Source organism: Aulonocara sp. 'chitande type north' Nkhata Bay, linkage group LG10 (genome assembly GCF_057382095.1).
Source record: "Aulonocara sp. 'chitande type north' Nkhata Bay isolate Kocher_YH1m ecotype deep benthic linkage group LG10, A_spYH_male_GT1.1, whole genome shotgun sequence".
NCBI lineage: Eukaryota > Metazoa > Chordata > Actinopteri > Cichliformes > Cichlidae > Aulonocara > Aulonocara sp. 'chitande type north' Nkhata Bay.
Genome location: NC_141353.1, coordinates 17,157,915 through 17,182,217, shown reverse-complemented (window position 1 = coordinate 17,182,217; position 24,303 = coordinate 17,157,915). Strand labels below are relative to the sequence as shown.

At 42.5% G+C, this 24,303-nt stretch overlaps 3 protein-coding genes and 1 pseudogene across 4 annotated transcripts; all 4 read left to right on the top strand.

Annotated features, from left to right (window-relative positions):
- The first annotated feature begins 818 nt into the window (after positions 1-818).
- LOC147320611 (uncharacterized) lies at positions 819-13,073 on the top strand. Its single transcript, XM_086308716.1, has 19 exons — positions 819-2,977; positions 3,348-3,382; positions 4,156-4,381; positions 4,967-5,173; positions 5,276-5,386; positions 5,621-5,720; positions 6,701-6,768; positions 6,868-6,938; positions 7,030-7,112; positions 7,198-7,309; positions 7,426-7,566; positions 7,781-7,881; positions 8,065-8,230; positions 10,526-10,610; positions 10,701-11,651; positions 11,848-12,152; positions 12,245-12,353; positions 12,522-12,660; positions 12,763-13,073. The coding sequence occupies exons 3-19, from the start codon at positions 4,165-4,167 to the stop codon at positions 12,932-12,934; spliced, it is 3,138 nt and encodes a 1,045-aa protein (XP_086164842.1). The 5' UTR covers positions 819-2,977; positions 3,348-3,382; positions 4,156-4,164; the 3' UTR covers positions 12,935-13,073.
- Positions 13,074-13,836: 763 nt separating this feature from the next.
- LOC147320610 (uncharacterized) lies at positions 13,837-16,304 on the top strand. The gene is made up of 3 exons (XM_086307635.1): positions 13,837-13,879; positions 14,099-14,403; positions 15,107-16,304. Exons 1-3 carry the CDS (start codon positions 13,837-13,839, stop codon positions 16,160-16,162), a joined length of 1,404 nt encoding a protein of 467 aa, XP_086163761.1. The 3' UTR covers positions 16,163-16,304.
- A 12-nt stretch (positions 16,305-16,316) lies between these two features.
- On the top strand, positions 16,317-21,181 carry LOC147320609 (uncharacterized; annotated as a pseudogene). Its single transcript, XR_015131174.1, has 8 exons — positions 16,317-16,655; positions 17,359-18,406; positions 18,603-18,907; positions 19,001-19,109; positions 19,278-19,416; positions 19,519-19,700; positions 19,834-19,915; positions 20,148-21,181. The product of XR_015131174.1 is annotated as an uncharacterized LOC147320609 (transcript).
- On the top strand, positions 20,735-22,656 carry LOC147320608 (U11/U12 small nuclear ribonucleoprotein 35 kDa protein-like). Its single transcript, XM_086307634.1, has 2 exons — positions 20,735-20,795; positions 21,296-22,656. The coding sequence occupies exons 1-2, from the start codon at positions 20,735-20,737 to the stop codon at positions 21,835-21,837; spliced, it is 603 nt and encodes a 200-aa protein (XP_086163760.1). The 3' UTR covers positions 21,838-22,656.
- Positions 22,657-24,303: the final 1,647 nt, after the last annotated feature.

The window sequence follows — 24,303 nt, the reverse complement described above, 5'->3', positions numbered from 1 at the left end:
GCGTGCTGAAATTGGTGGAAAACTTGGCAAAGAATACAAATGGGCCGATAACTCTGTGATCCACAGGTTTTTAACAATATGAACACCAGCGGCAGCAACAACAACAATAATTTTAATAATAGAAAATACTCGAGCAAATTTTTAAATAAATTATTTTCCTATGAATAAATACTTAAATAACACAACAGCTCAAATTAAAGTCCTGAAAATCTGTTTCATTTCAGCGCGAATTGTCAGTATATTCCGGGTGAAGTGAAAGCGTTACAAGGAACTGAGTATGTCAGCTGATGTGTTAAAGGATTAAAAAGTACCCTGCCGTTTTTCCCTTTTTTTCTCTTTTTTTTAAACCCCGTTTTCCTCACAGACAACTAGAGACGCCTAGATGTACTGTACATCGATGAGCCACCTCATTAACTACATAACTACAGGGTAACTAACACTGATTGCCTGTTACAATGCAGTGTTCATCTGGGATACTTTGGGTGCTGGCACTGGGTGGTGTTTTGACACTTACCAACCCACCTGGACATTGTTGCAGACCAGTCATGCATCCCATCGCAGTTACACTCCCCAGTAACAGCAGCCTCTACAAGTGGATGAAAACCAGACCACAAAAACTGCTCAACAAAGGTATTAAGCTACTTTCCCCAACAAAACAAGCCCACTGAGAATCCAGAGCACACCTGATCTATGGAGGTCCCAGGCAGCCAACAGGACCTAGAAACCAATCCACTGTTAACATCCCAGTGGTAGACTCCAGGAGAACACGTCCTACTGTATTTCAGTACCCCCAATGCATGACAACTAATGTGACCAGATCCAAATAAACGTAGGACCAAATAAATGTGGGACAAAGTGCAGTGACTATAAGGGAGAATGACATGGACATGTTACTCGTACTGAGCAATGGGTTAAAAATGTGCTATATCTGACTCAAACACACACACAATATGTAAGCTAAAGCTTGAGAATCAACCACTCCGTATCGCCATATAACCCCAACAGACCACTTCAGTCTCAGAGTGCTGGCTTACTCATGGTTCCTTGGGCATTTGAAAGTAGAAAGGGAGGCAGAGTCTTTGGCTTTCAAGCCTCTCTTCTATGGAACCAGCTCCCAGTTTGGATTCGGGAGATTTTGTTACCCTGCAATAGGTTTATGGTTCTGGGGGCTTTCCATGATACACAGAGTGTTTCTTCTTCACTCATCTTTTTTCGCTCTCCTTGTATTTGTACACTACTCTGCATCATTAAATATTAATACTTTCTGTCTCTCTCCCACAGCCTGTCTTTGTCCTGTCTCCCTCCAGTCATTCACACACACACACAGGGTCAGTTCAAGTGGCTGCCCCTCCGTGAACTTGGTTCTGCTGGAGGTTTCTTCCTGTAAAAGGAGAGCTTTTCCTTCCCACTGTCGCCAAGTGCTAATTGTTGGGGTTTTCTATGTGTTATTGTAGGGTTCTTACCTTACAGTATAAAGCACCTTGAGGAGGTTGTTCTTGTGATCTGGCGGTATATCAATAAAATTGAATTGACTGTGAAGCACAAATATGCTGTATTTATTTAAATTTCTTTCTCTCTCTTTTTTTTTTAGTATACACACTTCTGTAGTCCCCCTTAATCTGGACATAACTGTTGAAAGTGTCATCTATTTCACATGCTATCCGATGGTTAAGTGATGACGTGACAAATCCTACTTCCGGGCCTAAAGTAGTCTGCGTTTAATATGGCTTTTGTGTTGTTAACATGTTTAATGTTTTGTATTTTCTTCTATTTAATCTCAAAAAGCTCCTAAAACAGTCAGTGATCACTGTTGACCTCCCTCGGCTTTTATTACCGCTAATCATTTATTTAAGCTCAGTTTTTAAAACCTTAGAATGTAACTGCAGCCCAGCCCATGCAGCAGTATATAAATGACTAACCTCGTATTGTGGATGGATTATCTCAGTTGTTCTCCTGGCTGAAGTTTGGTCCTTTTACAGCATCCTGCCATGCGATTACATTTGTTCCTGACCACCGAGAACACTCACGTTAACTTTTATCGAGTGGGAAAAAAGTTAGCTTGTTTATATTATGCTAACATAGCTGTGTTGCTAGCGGTCACATAGCACATCATTATATACCAGCTAGCCCAACTTCAGTAACCCTACAAACGTCACTGCTGTTTAGCTTTCTGTCTTCATTTATGTTGGAAGTGATAGCAGAGCTGTACATTTTCATTTGTTTCCAAAACCCCGCAGTCAGGACATGCTATATTGTATTTAGATAGAAGCTAGCGAGCTAACTCCCTGCTAACTTCTAACTCCGTTAAATGTCATAAATTCCGTTTTCATGGATGCCTGGATGTTAAACTCAATTGTTACACCTGGTAGAGCAGAACGCTGATCATTTTATTAAAGATGAAAGACTTTAGACAGTTTTTCAACGCTTAGTAATGCCATAGTTATCGTTTGATATATGGACCTGCAGCAGAGTTTAGGTCCAGACACGGCTAGTGACGTCAGACTGAACAAGGAGACGACTAAGCTCCAGTTACATCAGTGCAAGTAAACAAACAATATATATAAGAAGAGTAAGAAAATAAATATACACTTTAGGACTAGGGATAAAGGGATCAATAACAATTTAAAATTTACAGTTTGATGATTTAAAGTCTCACACACAACCGAAAGGGGAGGAGGGGGCGGCTGCTTCCAAATAGAGCGCATTTCATTCATAATGTTGTAAATCCAAGCCCATTATGTATTCATGATTTGAATCCTGGGTTGTGTGAAATCTCAGAAATGCACCCTAGACAAAGTGAATCTGTGAAAGGTGTGTTAGATCATGTTGTGGTGATCCTTGGGTTGAGGGATGGGTGTTCATACTGCAGTGCAAAATTAAAACCAATGGAAGATGGACAAGAAAAGTTCAAAGCCATCAGGTCTTCAGTTTAGAAAAAAGAGAAAAGAAGAGGAGGAGAAACGAGCAAAAGATACAGGTAAGCAGATGTGTCATTGGATAATGGCAGGTCATCCTGAAACAATCAGAATCAAAATACTTTATTAATCCCTAAGGAAATTATGTGGATTACAGTTGCTCCAAGAAGAAATGGTAAAAATAGTAACAGTAACGGACTAAACTCCAAACAATATATTATATTACAGATTTTAATATTAATTAGTCATTGTCAATTGTTGATTTGTTCTGTTCTCATTGTATGACGAATTATGATGGCTGTTTGGTAGCCGTTTGCATACTATGCATACTCTCTCTCTCTCTTCATATGTGTGTGTGTGTGTGTACAACAGCTTTATGTTAATGTACAAATATGTTTATGTGGTTTCCATGGTTTTTGCATCTTCTTTAAGTGCGCGTCATTCCATCTCGGATTTGGACAAGACTGGTAAGCTCTCAACTTGCTCTCCGTCTGATATGATCAGGGTTTTTTGTGTGTTTTCTTGAGGTTTTGCGACGCTGCGTGTTAAAGGCCTAGCAGCCGTCATTTAGCCAATGTGAGCCACTCTGTAAGAGCAGGTGGGAGGGAACAGCTGCTTCTGTTGTAAACGTGCTTCCGACTTGGAAATTTCCTCGGTCGAGTGGGTTATCTGGCATTTCCCCTCTTGAGTTTTCTAAACACTAATTTTTGTCGATATTTTAAGTTTGTTAGTTGGACAGAGTTAAATTAGATGTCGAAAGTTACTCTTGTCTACTGGTGTTTGTTATTTAAAAGGAATCTGACAAGATGATTCAAATAAAAACAAACGGTCAAAAACTAATATTTGGCTCTCACTTATGCTAGTCTGTTTTTGAATGTAAACAAATCATCCAATCTAACACAATTTCTGATACTTGTTTGCTGAAAGTTTAGGCGATGGTATGAGGGCAGTGTTTAATATAGCGTTATTTAACTATAAGCTATAAGAGACTTAGAGCTTTTTATTGTCATTGTGCAGTTTTTTGCACAGCGAAATTGGGTATAATCTGTTAATGTGGCTTTTGTATTTAGTTGTTGTTGTCCAAACTCACTGTACTGCTACCTAACCAGTGTAGGATTGATGTAGTATTTAAGTTTTCTTTCCCTTTCCCTTTTTCCAAAATAACAATGAGTTGTTGTTGTTTTTTTTGTTTTGTTTTGTTTTCAGTTCATAAACGTATGTGTCTATGTTCCTAATGCAGCTATGAACAATGACCATAGTTGACAGATCTTCAGAAAAGTCTGACCACGAGTCAGCCGGACTCGGACCTGGAGCTGCTGTGTACAACAGTACACCCTCCTCTGAGGACCAGCCCAAGGACCAAGGGGCTGGTCCTCAGAGTACACCCTCCTCTGAGGACCAGCCCAAGGACCAAGGGGCTGGTCCTCAGAGTACACCCTCCTCTGAGGACCAGCCCAAGGACCAAGGTCAGAGCAAAGCCTGGCTTTTTTTCAAAATGTCTTTTTAAGCTGTTTGAAGATTTTTATTGTCAGACAGAATAGTTTTCCAACCAGTTTTAGCAAATATGGAACCACACTTTTTAGCCATTATTTACCCATATTTGTCAGAATTGGTTTTAGTAACGTACAGCTAATCTTTTTGCTTCTGCTTTCACACAAGTTTGACAACTGCTTTTGTGGGTGTTGTGTTGCTGCTTCCCTTCTCCGTTCATTCATCCAGTTATGTAATGCATCCAGCTTTGCATGATCAGTCACTTCAGCTCGTGATGCAATTGCTGTTTTTATATAAAGACCGGCAGCCCAACTTGTTTAGCAGAAACAAAGGAGAAGGCAAATTGTCCTATCTTTCTTCCTGAGGCTGTTTAGGAGTTTTTCACAGTGGCCAGAATCACATTATATAACTGTTAATAGTTGTAGCTATTACTGTGATGTCCTGACATGACTTTGCCATGTGCCAGTGTGTGGTTGTATAAGTAAGGTGGCATTAAATTATCTCCTTTTTAAAATGTATTGAAACAGATTTTTAGTAATAATTGTGGCTCTGTGTGTCAGTGATCAACAGTGGCGATGGAATTGACTTGCCCCAGAAGGTGCTGTTCTCACCAGATCGGCTCAGCCTAAATTGGGCCCAGGTTCACCTCATTGGTGCAGGCCTCCAGAACATGGGGAACACCTGCTTCCTCAACTCAGCCCTGCAGTGTCTCAGCTACACCCCTCCTTTAGCAAACTACATGCTGACGCGGGAGCACTCCAAAACATGTAAGTTTATTTCACCAACAGTGGTGTTACGCAGTCCTGCGCTGATTCTCACATTGTATCACTCCTTACTCACTCAGTATTTTGTCTCTGTCTCTGCTGCAGGTCATGAGCCAGGGTTCTGTATGATGTGTACCATGCAAAACCACATCATTCAGGTTTTTACCAACTCCGGGAATGTCATTAAGCCCATTGGTGTACTCAATGAGCTTGGGTGTAAGTGGATGACTGTTGTTGCTGTGCTCTGTGCAAAGTGTTTACCTATATTTTAATGATAGGAGGCGCTGTGTGACTGTTTACCTTTTGTAATTTTGGAGGGAAATAATCTGGAGGGATTTTGAATTCTGTTTTTAAATAAGTGTAAACTTGCATTTAACTGTGGTATCCTTTACAATAATTCACCTCCTGCTTTGTTTTTTGGTTCTGTTTTTCCTCGTTCCCCTCACACAGGGATTGCAAACCACTTCCGCTATGGAAGCCAGGAAGATGCTCATGAATTCCTGCGGTGCACAGTGGATGCTATGCAAAGGTCCTGCTTACCTGGAACCAAGTGAGTGTCATTTTACATTGCATGCATTCTAAACAAGTTAAACACACAAAAATATTTTTACTTGGGCTTGACAGTGTTTGCACTTTATTATGTAGTAAGATCCATAATTAGCTACGTAGAGGTAACACCGTGACAGTAGGAGAATATGAAATAAATCCTTTATCCTGTTTTTCAGGAAGTGCAGTTTATACTAGTTCCTTTTAACTATTAATGCTTCAATTGCTGAGAGTATTTTTCAGAAATGCAGATTCCTCAGTCTCTTGCCTGACTGACACCTCAGTTTACATACTAGGCAAGCCACTTGATATAATACCTCATTATTATATCAAGTTTTTTAATGAACTTGACTGCTCCAACACAGAAAGTATTCTTACACTGGGTGTGGTAGCTTGTTTTGGTAACAGGGCTTGAAAAGATCAGAAGCGGCTTAAACGTGTAGTAAAACAGGTGTCTGGGATTATGGCAGAGAGCTGCCAGACTTAGTGTCTAGTATAGATTTCTTCTGAGGCAACAGGGTAAGCAGTGTGAGCAGGAGCACTCAACCCCTCAGGTCATCTCTTATTCACCCTAATGGCATTAGTGCTATTATTGCAGCAGCAAAATTCAGAAAATCCAGGTTTTTCTATGTGTTACTATAGAGCTTCGAAGTCTATGTGCACATTTAACCAAAACTACACGTTTAACAGATGCACTGGGCTGAGTGTTGTGCTTCTTGTTAGACTCCTAAAAATAATTTATTAATTCATTTATTTTTTTAAGAACCTAAAGTGTCAATTCTCATCAAATCAATTCTTCCCGTGTAGCAGCAGATGGCCTCTTAAGTAATTAATCGTGCTCCAATTCCTCCTATTGTCTTTTCTGCTACTTGAATACTGTAAAGTGATTGTCTGGTTCCAAAATGCTAAAAAATAAATGGTCAGTCAGTTAATTGTTGCACTGTCCTTATTAGTTAACTTTTGTGCTTTATCTTTTTATTATAGATTGGACAGGCAAACGCAGGCAACCTCTTTCATCCATCAAGTGTTTGGCGGGTACCTAAGATCCAGAGGTAAGTCACTGTTTTTTAAGGTTTGATTTATTTTTCTTTTATTTGTCTTTTTATGTCTTACAGCTTGTGTGATACTCATAGCACTGATTTCTGTTTCAGTTAAATGTTTAAACTGCAAAGCTGTCTCAGATACATTTGACCCTTTTCTGGATGTCACTCTGGAAATTAAGGTAATTGGACAACATTCAAAGTGACGTTGCTACTATGTATTCTCTGCATTATGGAGTGTGAGGTTTTTCCTCTCTCTCTCTGTTCATATAGACTGCTCCAAATGTCTCCAAAGCTCTGGAGCAGTTTGTCAAGCCAGAACAGCTGGGTGGTGAAAATGCTTATAAATGCACCAAGTAAGTCAAAGAGATGCCAAACCATGATGAGTTTTAGTGTTTAGGTGTGATTTTTGTCAACAAGCTGAATGTTTGTTTCCTTCAGGTGCAACAAAATGGTAACGGCCTCAAAAAGATTTACAATCCATCGCAGCGCCAATGTGCTCACCATCTCACTCAAACGCTTTGCAGACTTCAGTGGAGGCAAAATCACAAAGGCAAATGGCCAATAGTGTCTGCTTAAGTCATAAAGATACATGACAGATGCTTTGTTTTATTATAAAACAGGATATTTGCATGTAATGTTTGAATTTTTTTGTTTGGTGGTCATCAGGATGTGAAGTATTTGGAGCATCTGGATCTGCGGCCCTTCATGTCGCAGTCCCACGGGGAGCCCCAGCTCTACAGGCTGTATGCTGTGCTGGTTCACTCTGGATTGAGTTGTCATACTGGACACTATTTCTGCTATATTAAGGTACTGGCTGTGCCCGAATCTGTTTGAATGCTGCTGTTGCGTAGTACAAACAAACAAACACCATAAACAACACATTTCAGCAGAAAACTACTTTGTATGCATTGAAAGAAAGAAAAAAAAGACCCCTATATAACCATAAGATTCTTCTTTTTAGCTCAAATTCAATTCAGAAACTGAATCTGCTGTGTCACATCTCTCTCATTCTGTCTCACAGGCCAGCAATGAGCAGTGGTTTCAGATGAATGACTCGTCCGTGTCAGTCAGTGACATTAGCACTGTTCTCAACCAGCAGGCCTATGTCCTCTTCTACATCAAGTGAGTAAACATCGGTATTTTTAAACATTCTAGGCTTATTCCTTCAGTAGAACTTTTCCCATCATTATTTAATAATGTAGACATGTTTATTCTCACTTTTCTTGTAGAAAATGTATTATTATAACCTAATGTTATAATGTTGATGCTTTGTCATGGTTAATATTCTTTTTTCCATGTCATCAGGTGCACAGATGTGGGAAAAACTGGGGACTACAGCCACTTGAACCATAACGCTGGCATATCTGGTCAGGCATCTCCCCAGCCGGTGGTGAGCCCAGGCACCATCGCCACCATGCCTCACAACAGTGTTGGCTTCATAGGTCCCCAGCTGCCACCACACATGAACAAGGTACTTCCTCACCTGAGGGTACTGATAATGTTGTTGTTTTTGTTAAACCCAGTGTTTCATGCAAAACACATTTGTACCTTTCAATTGTGTCTGTTTGAAAAGAATGAAATGATATCATATATTCCTTATTGGCCTACATTTGTACAAAATTCCAAATTATATACACAAAGTCATAGAAATCACTGCTCCAATTGGTCATCATGATTTTAATATTCTCTTTTTCCATAACAATGAAATACGCCTTGGACAAATATGACACGTCAATATTTCATTAGTGTTGTCACATCACATCCTGTAAGCATCGTCTGTCTGTGTCCTTTCTCTGGAAATTAATATTTCCAGCCAATATAGGCAATCCATCAACATGGCTGGAGAGTTGGTAGTTATATACAGTCTGTATAAGTGTGGTTAATCCAATGAAGATTTGTAAGGAGATGGCAGTTACTGTGAATTTACAGCAGTTACACAGTGATTAGTAATAAACAGAGCCAGTGAGAGTGAGTGGATATAAGAAAGTCAGTGACTCAGGTGTGTCGATTGGTTCTGTTTGTGAGACTGGAGGAGACGTAGAAATCTTTTGTTTTAAATCTTAGTTAGGAAGATTCCTGTTTGAAAACAAGCACTTTTTGTGAGAAATACAAGAAGTACATCTGCAGAAAGCACACAGTTACATTCTGTCCATCATGTGGACAAAATCGAAAATGTTGAGCATTGAAAAACTGAGAACGTTGGGCAAGTTCAAAATACGTGTTTGTAAGAACGAAAAACCAAATTGTTCCTAAAATAGTTATGGAAAGTCACTGTTGTATGTCTGTGTTCTACATGTTTATCTGATGGAAAATAAAGGTGCTATTGTTTTATTGCAGTTTCTTGACAATTCTGAGTGGATTTACACAGTATGGGTCAAAATGACCCGCAACAAAATCAATGTCACTTTTTTGTTTTTCAACATAATACAAGGGTTAATTTCCAAAACTTCCATATGATCTTCAATTTGTAGCAGATCCACTATCACACAGCAGCTGGAGCAGTTTCAAATGGAGGTCAGTCCACTGCTGCCACCTGTGGCCAAGTACCAAGCCTACCATAGCCTACTACTAGATTAACTTGCTATGATGACATTGAGTAGAGGCTGAGTGGCTGCACTTACCCCTGGTACATCCAAATCTACCCACAAACATGTTGAAAGATGCAATGGCAGCAATGTGGCTTGTCAACACTGAAAACAATCAGTAAGCAAAGACAACAGGGATCACTTTTTTCTGTTTATTTAACATGCACAACATTTGTAGTCGCCTTCTGCACAGGGGAAGTCCACACACACTGTGTGGTACCACTTTCCACAGAAGGTGCATTCAATCTACAAGACTGAATGAGAAAGTCAGGGTCATTGTCTGACTGTTTATTACTAATCACTGTGTAACTGCTGTACATTCACAGTAACTGCCATCTCCTTACAAATGTTTATTAGATTAACCACACTTATACAGACTGTATATAACAACCAACTCTAAAATGTTTGTGCATGAAACGAATTCAGACGTGCTGCAGATGTGTGTCACAAGTTGATCTGGCTGTAGGCTGTGGCACTTGGCCAGTGGTGGCACTGGTTGACTCGAGTCCATGTTAGTGCACACAAAGTAAACTGCTCGCTTTAGTTGTGAAGCAAAAACGCTGAATTCGGAGAAACAAACCGTGTGAGGGGAACGATAACGACAACAAGAGTCTCCCGATCGTTTACTCTTGTTGTCCTGTGAACAACATCGGCATGGTGTTAATTGTTTGCTGTTTTCGCGATCGCGTCGCGCATGAGGATAACCCTAGGTAAACTCGCCACATTTTTAAACATTTTGTTGTTCAACAGCATCAACACTGACGGAGTGTGTTTGAGATAACCTCACAAGTGTCACAGATGACACATTTGGCGTTTTTTTGCTAGTCTGTAGGTAGCAGCTCCTGAAACGGAAGTCTGCCACACATCTGTTCGACTAACGCCAGTTGATCTAAACGCCAGTAGATCTGGAACACCGGCAGCCTCGCCTCTGTCAGTGCGCCTCAGGGCGGCTGTGGCTACAATTTAGCTTGCCATCACCAGTGTGTGTGAATGGGTGGATGACTGAACGTGTAAAGTGCTTTGGGGTCCTTAGGGACTAAGTAAAGCGCTATACAAATACAGGCCATTTACTTAATGCTGAAATCTAATCTATTGTATTAAATGGGTATGCTTATAGTTTGGGTAATTTTGTTATGTCAACAAGTTCTGTTTTAAAACTTAATCTCTTGTTAACTGTTCAGATTGCTGAGGTGATTGATGATCGACCTGAGGAAGTGAAACAGATGGAAGTTTTTAGGACCAGCAACAGATGGAAAGTAATTGGAGGTAAATAAGAAGTCACAGAAGTAGGGGGGGATTTGTGCAATATTAAGTTAAGACTGTTGTTTACTATAGTTTTACTTCCTCTCCTAAAAGTGGATCAAAATGATGACACAGAGGAAGGAAATGGAAAAGAACATCAAAATACAGAGGCTGGCTCATTAAGCAGAGGTCGACATGACTCACCCGAGTTGTCTTCAAAGAGAAGAGGACAGGATTCTCCTGTCAAAAAGACCCGGCATGACTCTCCAGACATCTCTCCACCAAAGAGAAGTCGGAAGTACTCTCCGGATGTCTCTCCTCACAGGACAAGACGTCACGACTCTCCTGATGTCTCTCCTCCCAGGAGAAGACGTCATGACTCTCCAGATGTCTCTCCTCCCAGGACTAGACCTCACGACTCTCCAGATGTCTCTCCTCCCAGGAGAAGACGTCATGACTCTCCTGATGTCTCTCCTCCCAGGACTAGACCTCACGACTCTCCAGATGTCTCTCCTCCCAGGAGAAGACGTCATGACTCTCCAGATGTCTCTCCTCCCAGGACTAGACCTCATGACTCTCCAGATGTCTCTCCTCCCAAGAGAAGACGTCACGACTCTCCTGTTGTCTCTCCTCCCAAGAGAAGACGTCATGACTCTCCAGATGTCTCTCCTCACAGGACTAGACCTCACGACTCTCCAGATGTCTCTCCTCCCAGGAGAAGACGTCACGACTCTCCTGATGTCTCTCCTCACAGGACTAGACCTCACGACTCTCCAGATGTCTCTCCTCCCAGGAGAAGACGTCATGACTCTCCAGATGTCTCTCCTCCCAGGACTAGACATCACAACTCTCCAGATGTCTCTCCTCCCAAGAGAAGACGTCACGACTCTCCTGATGTCTCTCCTCCCAGGAGAAGACGTCATGACTCTCCAGATGTCTCTCCTCCCAAGAGAAGACGTCACGACTCTCCAGATGTCTCTCCTCCCAGGAGAAGACGCCATGACTCCCCAGACTTGTCACCACCAAGACAGTGTTCAGGAAAGTCAGAAAAAATGCAAAGTAAAGGTCAGTGATCCATTTAAATTGTAAAGTGGAATCTGGTGTGGCATATGAATAAAAGTAAAAAGCAGAGACCCATTTAACATGAGTTTTGAATTGAAATTTATTTTAAAGACATAGCTTGATCTAATAATAAATCTTTAATTTTTGTCCAAAAGGCATTACAAAATGAAAATTAACAAATTAACTGTGTCTTTGTCAGATTCAGCCTCCAACAAAAGCAAGCTCAGCTCATCCTTGTTAAGTAAAAAACGCTCACCGGATCCTCATCGGTCAGCGGTGGCTAAGAAGGGTCAGAATAGACATGATTCAGACTCGGATCCGTCTCCCCCGAGGAAAAGGCCCCTGAAGGGAAACGCCTCAGACTCCGACCAATCTCCCCCAAGGAGGCCCTCAAAAACTAAACGGGGCTCAGACTCTGACCAGTCTCCACCCAGGGGGCAGCCACCGAGTGGAAGGGACTCGGATGGAGATTTGTCACCACCTCGTAGGCCAGGCCAGTCACAGGTAAGCAGACTGTGTTGGAACAAAGATTAATGTCAAATCTGATTTCACTCAAATGTTATATTTTTCAATTGTCTTTTTTTTTTTATAACCAGGGCCAAAGGATGCTATCTGGTGGAAAGGCAGGCCTGGTTTCTGTGGACATTTTAAGGAAAGAGCAAAAGGAGAACAGACGCAGAGAAAAACACAATCAGCCACTTGAAGGTTTCATCAACTTTTCTCTCTTAAGATTTTTTTACACCCATTGATTGAAGAGCTTCATACAGCTTTGCATCTCATTTCAGCTTATCATCTATATTGTCGTATTTTATTTAGTCCTAAAATTAAATAATGAAGTTTCTACATACTTACCCATTCATCCCCTTTGACCAGATGAATCGCGTAAGGCTCAGACGATTTTCAGAGACAAAAGTGGCAAAAGGAGGGATCTGGATTCAGAGAGAAATGAACAGAAAAAGAAAGCTGGTGAAAAAGCGGCAAGAGACGAGAAATACGCTCAGTGGGGAAAAGGGTAAATGTGCATGATCATTTCAAATATCACAGTTTATGTGATTATATCCACATAAAAAATTATAAAAGTGGTTCAATGGTTTATGTTAAAATGTATGTATAGGTTGGCACAGATCCAGATGCATCACCAGAAACTTAAGGAAGCGCTGCGCGAAGCCCTTAAGCCACTTGAGGATCTTGACCGCATGTTGAGAGAACAGGAAAGAGAAGGCGATCCTATGGCTGCAATGCGCAGGCGTAAAAAGGACCGTGGCACAAAAACACAAGATATTTAACTCAAAGAGAAGAGGACAGGATTCTCCTGTCAAAAAGACCCGGCATGACTCTCCAGACATCTCTCCACCAAAGAGAAGTCGGAAGTACTCTCCGGATGTCTCTCCTCACAGGACAAGACGTCACGACTCTCCTGATGTCTCTCCTCCCAGGACTAGACCTCACGACTCTCCAGATGTCTCTCCTCCCAGGAGAAGACGTCATGACTCTCCAGATGTCTCTCCTCCCAGGACTAGACCTCACGACTCTCCAGATGTCTCTCCTCCCAGGAGAAGACGTCATGACTCTCCTGATGTCTCTCCTCCCAGGACTAGACCTCACGACTCTCCAGATGTCTCTCCTCCCAGGAGAAGACGTCATGACTCTCCAGATGTCTCTCCTCCCAGGACTAGACCTCACGACTCTCCAGATGTCTCTCCTCCCAGGAGAAGACGTCATGACTCTCCAGATGTCTCTCCTCCCAGGACTAGACCTCATGACTCTCCAGATGTCTCTCCTCCCAAGAGAAGACGTCACGACTCTCCTGTTATCTCTCCTCCCAAGAGAAGACGTCATGACTCTCCAGATGTCTCTCCTCACAGGACTAGACCTCACGACTCTCCAGATGTCTCTCCTCCCAGGAGAAGACGTCACGACTCTCCTGATGTCTCTCCTCACAGGACTAGACCTCACGACTCTCCAGATGTCTCTCCTCCCAGGAGAAGACGTCATGACTCTCCAGATGTCTCTCCTCCCAGGACTAGACATCACAACTCTCCAGATGTCTCTCCTCCCAAGAGAAGACGTCACGACTCTCCTGATGTCTCTCCTCCCAGGAGAAGACGTCATGACTCTCCAGATGTCTCTCCTCCCAAGAGAAGACGTCACGACTCTCCAGATGTCTCTCCTCCCAGGAGAAGACGCCATGACTCCCCAGACTTGTCACCACCAAGACAGTGTTCAGGAAAGTCAGAAAAAATGCAAAGTAAAGGTCAGTGATCCATTTAAATTGTAAAGTGGAATCTGGTGTGGCATATGAATAAAAGTAAAAAGCAGAGACCCATTTAACATGAGTTTTGAATTGAAATTTATTTTAAAGACATAGCTTGATCTAATAATAAATCTTTAATTTTTGTCCAAAAGGCATTACAAAATGAAAATTAACAAATTAACTGTGTCTTTGTCAGATTCAGCCTCCAACAAAAGCAAGCTCAGCTCATCCTTGTTAAGTAAAAAACGCTCACCGGATCCTCATCGGTCAGCGGTGGCTAAGAAGGGTCAGAATAGACATGATTCAGACTCGGATCCGTCTCCCCCGAGGAAAAGGCCCCTGAAGGGAAACGCCTCAGACTCCGACCAATCTCCCCCAAGGAGGCCCTCAAAAACTAAACGGGGCTCAGACTCTGACCAGTCTCCACCCAGGGGGCAGCCACCGAGTGGAAGGGACTCGGATGGAGATTTGTCACCACCTCGTAGGCCAGGCCAGTCACAGGTAAGCAGACTGTGTTGGAACAAAGATTAATGTCAAATCCGATTTCACTCAAATGTTATATTTTTCAATTGTCTTTTTTTTTTTTATAACCAGGGCCAAAGGATGCTATCTGGTGGAAAGGCAGGCCTGGTTTCTGTGGACATTTTAAGGAAAGAGCAAAAGGAGAACAGACGCAGAGAAAAACACAATCAGCCACTTGAAGGTTTCATCAACTTTTCTCTCTTAAGATTTTTTTACACCCATTGATTGAAGAGCTTCATACAGCTTTGCATCTCATTTCAGCTTATCATCTATATTGTCGTATTTTATTTAGTCCTAAAATTAAATAATGAAGTTTCTACATACTTACCCATTCATCCCCTTTGACCAGATGAATCGCGTAATGCTCAGACGATTTTCAGAGACAAAAGTGGCAAAAGGAGGGATCTGAATTCAGAGAGAAATGAACAGAAAAAGAAAGCTGGTGAAAAAGCGGCAAGAGACGAGAAATACGCTCAGTGGGGAAAAGGGTAAATGTGCATGATCATTTCAAATATCACAGTTTATGTGATTATATCCACATAAAAAATTATAAAAGTGGTTCAATGGTTTATGTTAAAATGTATGTATAGGTTGGCACAGATCCAGATGCATCACCAGAAACTTAAGGAAGCGCTGCGCGAAGCCCTTAAGCCACTTGAGGATCTTGACCGCATGTTGAGAGAACAGGAAAGAGAAGGCGATCCTATGGCTGCAATGCGCAGGCGTAAAAAGGACCGTGGCACAAAAACACAAGATATTTAACTCAAAGAGAAGAGGACAGGATTCTCCTGTCAAAAAGACCCAGCATGACTCTCCAGACATCTCTCCACCAAAGAGAAGTCGGAAGTACTCTCCGGATGTCTCTCCTCACAGGACAAGACGTCACGACTCTCCAGATGTCTCTCCTCCCAGGAGAAGACGTCATGACTCTCCAGATGTCTCTCCTCCCAGGACTAGACCTCACGACTCTCCAGATGTCTCTCCTCCCAGGAGAAGACGTCATGACTCTCCAGATGTCTCTCCTCCCAGGACTAGACCTCACGACTCTCCAGATGTCTCTCCTCCCAGGAGAAGACGTCATGACTCTCCTGATGTCTCTCCTCCCAGGACTAGACCTCACGACTCTCCAGATGTCTCTCCTCCCAGGAGAAGACGTCATGACTCTCCAGATGTCTCTCCTCCCAGGACTAGACCTCATGACTCTCCAGATGTCTCTCCTCCCAAGAGAAGACGTCACGACTCTCCTGTTGTCTCTCCTCCCAAGAGAAGACGTCATGACTCTCCAGATGTCTCTCCTCACAGGACTAGACCTCACGACTCTCCAGATGTCTCTCCTCCCAGGAGAAGACGTCACGACTCTCCTGATGTCTCTCCTCACAGGACTAGACCTCACGACTCTCCAGATGTCTCTCCTCCCAGGAGAAGACGTCATGACTCTCCAGATGTCTCTCCTCCCAGGACTAGACATCACAACTCTCCAGATGTCTCTCCTCCCAAGAGAAGACGTCACGACTCTCCTGATGTCTCTCCTCCCAGGAGAAGACGTCATGACTCTCCAGATGTCTCTCCTCCCAAGAGAAGACGTCACGACTCTCCAGATGTCTCTCCTCCCAGGAGAAGACGTCACGACTCTCCAGATGTCTCTCCTCCCAGGAGAAGACGCCATGACTCCCCAGACTTGTCACCACCAAGACAGTGTTCAGGAAAGTCAGAAAAAATGCAAAGTAAAGGTCAGTGATCCATTTAAATTGTAAAGTGGAATCTGGTGTGGCATATGAATAAAAGTAAAAAGCAGAGACCCATTTAACATGAGTTTTGAATTGAAATTTATTTTAAAGACATAGCTTGATCTAATAATAAATCTTTAATTTTTGTTCAAAAGGCATTACAAAATGAAAATTAACAAATTAACTGTGTCTTTGTCAGATTCAGCCTCCAACAAAAGCAAGCTCAGCTCATCCTTGTTAAGTAAAAAACGCTCACCGGATCCTCATCGGTCAGCGGTGGCTAAGAAGGGTCAGAATAGACATGATTCAGACTCGGATCCGTCTCCCCCGAGGAAAAGGCCCCTGAAGGGAAACGCCTCAGACTCCGACCAATCTCCCCCAAGGAGGCCCTCAAAAACTAAACGGGGCTCAGACTCTGACCAGTCTCCACCCAGGGGGCAGCCACCGAGTGGAAGGGACTCGGATGGAGATTTGTCACCACCTCGTAGGCCAGGCCAGTCACAGGTAAGCAGACTGTGTTGGAACAAAGATTAATGTCAAATCCGATTTCACTCAAATGTTATATTTTTCAATTGTCTTTTTTTTTTTTATAACCAGGGCCAAAGGATGCTATCTGGTGGAAAGGCAGGCCTGGTTTCTGTGGACATTTTAAGGAAAGAGCAAAAGGAGAACAGACGCAGAGAAAAACACAATCAGCCACTTGAAGGTTTCATCAACTTTTCTCTCTTAAGATTTTTTTACACCCATTGATTGAAGAGCTTCATACAGCTTTGCATCTCATTTCAGCTTATCATCTATATTGTCGTATTTTATTTAGTCCTAAAATTAAATAATGAAGTTTCTACATACTTACCCATTCATCCCCTTTGACCAGATGAATCGCGTAAGGCTCAGACGATTTTCAGAGACAAAAGTGGCAAAAGGAGGGATCTGGATTCAGAGAGAAATGAACAGAAAAAGAAAGCTGGTGAAAAAGCGGCAAGAGACGAGAAATACGCTCAGTGGGGAAAAGGGTAAATGTGCATGATCATTTCAAATATCACAGTTTATGTGATTATATCCACATAAAAAATTATAAAAGTGGTTCAATGGTTTATGTTAAAATGTATGTATAGGTTGGCACAGATCCAGATGCATCACCAGAAACTTAAGGAAGCGCTGCGCGAAGCCCTTAAGCCACTTGAGGATCTTGACCGCATGTTGAGAGAACAGGAAAGAGAAGGCGATCCTATGGCTGCAATGCGCAGGCGTAAAAAGGACCGTGGCACAAAAACACAAGATATTTAACTCAAAGAGAAGAGGACAGGATTCTCCTGTCAAAAAGACCCGGCATGACTCTCCAGACATCTCTCCACCAAAGAGAAGTCGGAAGTACTCTCCGGATGTCTCTCCTCACAGGACAAGACGTCACGACTCTCCTGATGTCTCTCCTCCCAGGACTAGACCTTACGACTCTCCAGATGTCTCTCCTCCCAGGAGAAGACGTCATGACTCTCCAGATGTCTCTCCTCCCAGGACTAGACCTCACGACTCTCCAGATGTCTCTCCTCCCAGGAGAAGACGTCATGACTCTCCTGATGTCTCTCCTCCCAGGACTAGACCTCACGACTCTCCAGATGTCTCTCCTCCCAGGAGAAGACGTCATGACTCTCCAGATGTCTCTCCTCCCAGGACTAGACCTCACGACTCTCCAGATGTCTCTCCTCCCAGGAGAAGACGTCATGACTCTCCAGATGTCTCTCCTCCCAGGACTAGACCTCATGACTCTCCAGATGTCTCTCCTCCCAAGAGAAGACGTCACGACTCTCCTGTTGTCTCTCCTCCCAAGAGAAGACGTCATGACTCTCCAGATGTCTCTCCTCACAGGACTAGACCTCACGACTCTCCAGATGTCTCTCCTCCCAGGAGAAGACGTCACGACTCTCCTGATGTCTCTCCTCACAGGACTAGACCTCACGACTCTCCAGATGTCTCTCCTCCCAGGAGAAGACGTCATGACTCTCCAGATGTCTCTCCTCCCAGGACTAGACATCACAACTCTCCAGATGTCTCTCCTCCCAAGAGAAGACGTCACGACTCTCCTGATGTCTCTCCTCCCAGGAGAAGACGTCATGACTCTCCAGATGTCTCTCCTCCCAAGAGAAGACGTCACGACTCTCCAGATGTCTCTCCTCCCAGGAGAAGACGCCATGACTCCCCAGACTTGTCACCACCAAGACAGTGTTCAGGAAAGTCAGAAAAAATGCAAAGTAAAGGTCAGTGATCCATTTAAATTGTAAAGTGGAATCTGGTGTGGCATATGAATAAAAGTAAAAAGCAGAGACCCATTTAACATGAGTTTTGAATTGAAATTTATTTTAAAGACATAGCTTGATCTAATAATAAATCTTTAATTTTTGTCCAAAAGGCATTACAAAATGAAAATTAACAAATTAACTGTGTCTTTGTCAGATTCAGCCTCCAACAAAAGCAAGCTCAGCTCATCCTTGTTAAGTAAAAAACGCTCACCGGATCCTCATCGGTCAGCGGTGGCTAAGAAGGGTCAGAATAGACATGATTCAGACTCGGATCCGTCTCCCCCGAGGAAAAGGCCCCTGAAGGGAAACGCCTCAGACTCCGACCAATCTCCCCCAAGGAGGCCCTCAAAAACTAAACGGGGCTCAGACTCTGACCAGTCTCCACCCAGGGGGCAGCCACCGAGTGGAAGGGACTCGGATGGAGATTTGTCACCACCTCGTAGGCCAGGCCAGTCACAGGTAAGCAGACTGTGTTGGAACAAAGATTAATGTCAAATCCGATTTCACTCAAATGTTATATTTTTCAATTGTCTTTTTTTTTTTTATAACCAGGGCCAAAGGATGCTATCTGGTGGAAAGGCAGGCCTGGTTTCTGTGGACATTTTAAGGAAAGAGCAAAAGGAGAACAGACGCAGAGAAAAACACAATCAGCCACTTGAAGGTTTCATCAACTTTTCTCTCTTAAGATTTTTTTACACCCATTGATTGAAGAGCTTCATACAGCTTTGCATCTCATTTCAGCTTATCATCTATATTGTCGTATTTTATTTAGTCCTAAAATTAAATAATGAAGTTTCTACATACTTACCCATTCATCCCCTTTGACCAGATGAATCGCGTAATGCTCAGACGATTTTCAGAGACAAAAGTGGCAAAAGGAGGGATCTGAATTCAGAGAGAAATGAACAGAAAAAGAAAGCTGGTGAAAAAGCGGCAAGAGACGAGAAATACGCTCAGTGGGGAAAAGGGTAAATGTGCATGATCATTTCAAATATCACAGTTTATGTGATTATATCCACATAAAAAATTATAAAAGTGGTTCAATGGTTTATGTTAAAATGTATGTATAGGTTGGCACAGATCCAGATGCATCACCAGAAACTTAAGGAAGCGCTGCGCGAAGCCCTTAAGCCACTTGAGGATCTTGACCGCATGTTGAGAGAACAGGAAAGAGAAGGCGATCCTATGGCTGCAATGCGCAGGCGTAAAAAGGACCGTGGCACAAAAACACAAGATATTTAACATTACATATGTTTTATTTTATTTATGACTTTATTTTATTTCACCAGGTCAATCCTTGTAAGAAGCTTTTAAATAGCAGCAGTTTTGCTTTTGCTACTGTTTGTATTTTTATTTATTTGTATGTTTGTTTTGATTTTTTGTAGAGAAACCTCGATATAAAGGCCCTGCTCCACCTCCAAACCGGTTCAATATTCCACCGGGGTACCGCTGGGACGGAGTTGACAGGTAGAGTTTGTGCATCGGTGACAGAGGAAAACTGTTGAGGACAGAACTGTAGTTTAATATTGAATGTTTTTAATACACACATCAGTTTGTCATTTTGCACATTAATGGTAAAGAAATTGTGATCATTTTTTTCCACGTCTATATTAAATTTGCGCCTAATTGAATGGATTGTCTTTGGCCTTTTAGCTTGTCGTATCATAATTAATAGGGTTATTTTATTTGTGTCTTGCAGGTCAAATGGTTTTGAACAGAAACGCTACCAGAGGATGGCAGATAAAAAGGCTGTGCAGGAAGCGGCCTATAAATGGAGTGTGGAGGATATGTAAAGGCTTTCAGAAAATGATGAATCTGGAGCAGAGCTAAAGAGCACACCTTCTCAACCTTTATGTATAATTTTTATGCTGTTAGAACAACAAGACTAGATGCATCTACGCAGCAAAAGTTCTTTTTTAAATAAACTACATAGAAGAATTTGTTTCACCTTTCCAAACCCTTTTGATACTGTACCATGTGTATCAGATGGAACTGTACAGAAAAATGAAGTGAAGCATGTTCACAATTTTTGTAAGAAGTTATTCACCGTGGAGCAGAAGCTGTTGTGGTTTCAGTGTTTTATTAAAGAATGTTTTTGTAATGCATTGTCCCAAGAGTGTTCAGGCACCTGTAACTTGGATAGCATTTGACATTCAGTCTTTTTAGATAATTTTATACACTTACCACCCATTTTATTAGGCAACAGTAACTCAAATAACCGCTTGTTACAACCAACATATTTTGGTCCTGGACATAGAAATAGAGACATGTCCCTCATGACTCCAAATGAAACGTAGTGCACAGCAACCAAATGCTGAAAGAGAGTGTCCACAGCTGACTGTCGATGGTATGGTATAGCTGTGAGGGTTTTGTGTACAAGATAAATGCACATTTGAGAGTTCTGTGGTGTAGCTAAAAAAGACTGGCCTACAGAGATGTGAAAAAAGCGGCATTCAAATAAGTCATTCCTTGCCATATTAATCAGGGAGTACATACACTGACAGGATGCTGTGACTCTCACAGTGAGGGAATCAGGTTGGGCTCTAATATTTTTTCTAGCAATGTCCGATTCAGTCTAACATCTGTAAAAGTTTTAAGGCACTTTCCACCAGCACTGTCAAAAAGAATTATGGAAGAATGATTTGTAGAATCAAGGAATCGGTGTCCTGGTTGCACATGCTGGACCAATGGCTTAATAACACAACAATGCTATTGCCTTTAATCTGTCACTATCTATGCTATTGATTATGGTGTAATTATATAAAATTATTTTTTTTTTTAAAAAAGTGACAGTATTGTGCAATGAATAAAAAGTTTTATTTATAAACTTTTTATTTTTATAAAAAGTATTATTTATTATTATAATAAACCTTACTTCATATAAACTACACAAAGTGTTCTCTAAGTACGGAGACATCCAGCGGCTCCGGCTGGTCCGGGACATTGTCACGGGTTTCTCCAAAAGATATGCCTTCATTGAGTACAAAGAGGAGCGATCTGTGGTCGGGACAGCTAACAAGCTGGTGGTCGACCAGCATGAAGTGTTCGTGGATTTTGAGCAAGAGAGGACTCTTAAAGGATGGGTGCCGCGGCGGCTCGGCGGCGGGCTTGGAGGGAAAAAGGAATCCGGACAGCTGCGGTTCGGCGGCAGGGACAGGCCTTTCCGTAAACCCATCAATCTCGGGGTAGACCCGGTGCAGGAACGAGGTGGTGGTGGTGGTGGTGGAGGGAGGGAGTGGGGCAGACCAAGCGGGAGAGCCAGAGAGGATCGGGACCGACACAGAACAGAAGAGTGGGGCAACAGAGGAAGGAGAGATGACCGGGACAGAGGCCGAGAGTGGGATGACCGCAGGCACGGAGACAGGAGCAGGCACCGGGACCGGAGATGAAGCATGTGGCTGCACTTCAGCGGTACTGCAAGACTGACGGATGGTTCAAAGCACAGCTGAAGGCTTTCAAAGGAGGACAGTGAATGAGTGTGTGACTTGGATAACTGTTTGTGTGAAAGGTTACTTTTTTGTATGCTGATATTCTTCAGATTGTACTGTATGGTAATCAGGACTCTGCCTGTGGCTGTCATATTCAGTTCTTCTCAGGGAAGTCTCAGGAATGACAAAGTAGGGTTGTTGTGTTTTGTTGGGGTTTTTTTTTTTTTACAAGTCTTTATTCTAGCGAAAAAATTACAATACGGGTGGTGTCCAGCCAAATGAGGCTTACATCCCGGATGTCAAACATGAGCGCCAGCAGCCAGAATCACTGCTTAAGAGTCCAATTGGATTGCTTTGGGAAATCGGAACTGTACTTTTATACAGTTATCATAAATATTATTACCCCACATATACAATTCAAATTTTATTTCTTGCAATTTAAGTCCCAACAGACTTTTTTCCCCATTTACTACAGAATGTTGTTTATCATGTAGATAAACTGAGACAAACAAAACTGCATTTCTTTTTCTGATATTAAGATATTCCAGGGATTAAATGCATAGTTAAACTTCTTTTCACTGACAGAAAGGGAAGTTTCGCTGGTCCGGCCCACTCAAGGTCAAAGGCTATATGTGACTCGCAATGTAAAATGAGTTTGCAGTTTTGTTTTGTTTTTAAAAAAGCACAAGTTTAAGAGCACATTGTCAGCCCCATTTCTTTAAAAAAAAAAAAGTAAATCAGATTATATCATAAACAATAAAATTCGTCATTGTTTTGAAATCTAAGGTGTTACTGTTTGTCAAAGTGTTGCAACATGTTTAAGATTTCCCAAGTTGGGTAGTTTTCCAGTGTAGCCTCATGTGACCCCTGTTTTCAGAGTTGGTAATGATGTGTTGTGCAAGATTTATACTTGAGGGAAGAAAACTCAGTATTCAAACACATTTACTCCTTTTTCCATATACATGCAACTCAGGAATTTGAATCAAATGCTTACTCAAATCAAATCAAAATCAAATCAAATCACTTTTATTGTCACATCACATGTGCAGGCACACTGGCACAGCACATGCGAGTGAAATTCTTGTGTGCGAGCCCCACAAGCAACAGAGATGTGCAAACACAACAACACAAACGAGCAAAATACAAGAATGGCCAACCTGAAACTAATAAATAGATGTACAATATATAATAGTGTATGCATTTCTGGATGTGTATACTAAATATTTTCCTACGTGTGTGTGTGTGTGTGTGTGTATACACATTTTTACAAATTAAATAGTAAAAAAATAAAATAAAATAATAATAATAATAATAATAATAAAATATATAAAATATACAGAGTTGAATATGTGCAAAACAAGTGGCATTTATATACAGTGTGGAGTGCATAATGTTGAAGTTCCAGTAGTGAAGCTGAGGTGTCTATGACGTGTTCAGCAGTCTGATGGCCTGGTGGAAGAAGCTGTCTCTCAGTCTGCTGGTACGGGACCGGATGCTGCAGAACCTCCTTCCTGATGGAAGTAGTCTGAACAGTTTATGGCTGGGGTGACTGGAGTCCTTGATGATCCTCCCCGCTTTCCTCAGGCAGCGCTTCCTGTAGATGTCTTGGAGGGAGGGAAGCTCACCTCCAATTATCCGTTCAGAGCACCGCACTACTCGCTGGAGAGCTTTGCAGTTGTAGGCGGTGCTGTTGCCATACCAGGTGGTGATGCATCCAGTGAGGATGCTCTCAATGGCACAGTGATAGAAGGTCCTGAGGATGCGGGGGCTCATGCCGAATCTTTTCAGTCTCCTGAGAAAGAAGAGGCGCTGCTGCGCCTTCTTCACTGTTTTGTTTGTGTGTACTGACCACGTAAGATCCTCAGCCAGATGTACTCCAAGGAACCGGAAGCTGCTCACTCTCTCCACAGCAGCGCCGTTGATGGTGATGGGGGTGTGTACTTCTCTGCACCTCCGGAAGTCCACTATCAACTCCTTTGTCTTTGCGACGTTGAGGGTGAGATGGTTGTCTTGACACCAGTGGGTCAGGGCGCTGACCTCCTCCCTGTAAGCCGTCTCATCACCGTTGGTGATAAGACCCACCACTGTAGTGTCGTCCGCAAACTTCACAATGATGTTGGAGCTGTTAGTGGCTGTGCAGTCGTAGGTGTAGAGTGAGTACAGGAGAGGGCTCAGTACACACCCCTGTCTGTCAGACAGGAAGCTAAGGATCCAGCTGCAGAGGGAGCTGCTCAGTCCTAGATCCTGCAGTTTCCTGTCCAGCTTCGAGGGAACGATGGTATTGAATGCTGAGCTGTAATCTACAAACAGCATCCTCACATACGTGTCTCTCTTCTCCAGGTGTGACAGGGCAGTGTGTAGTGTCAGGGCTATGGCATCATCAGTGGACCTGTTGTGGCGGTATGCAAACTGTAGAGGGTCCAGTGA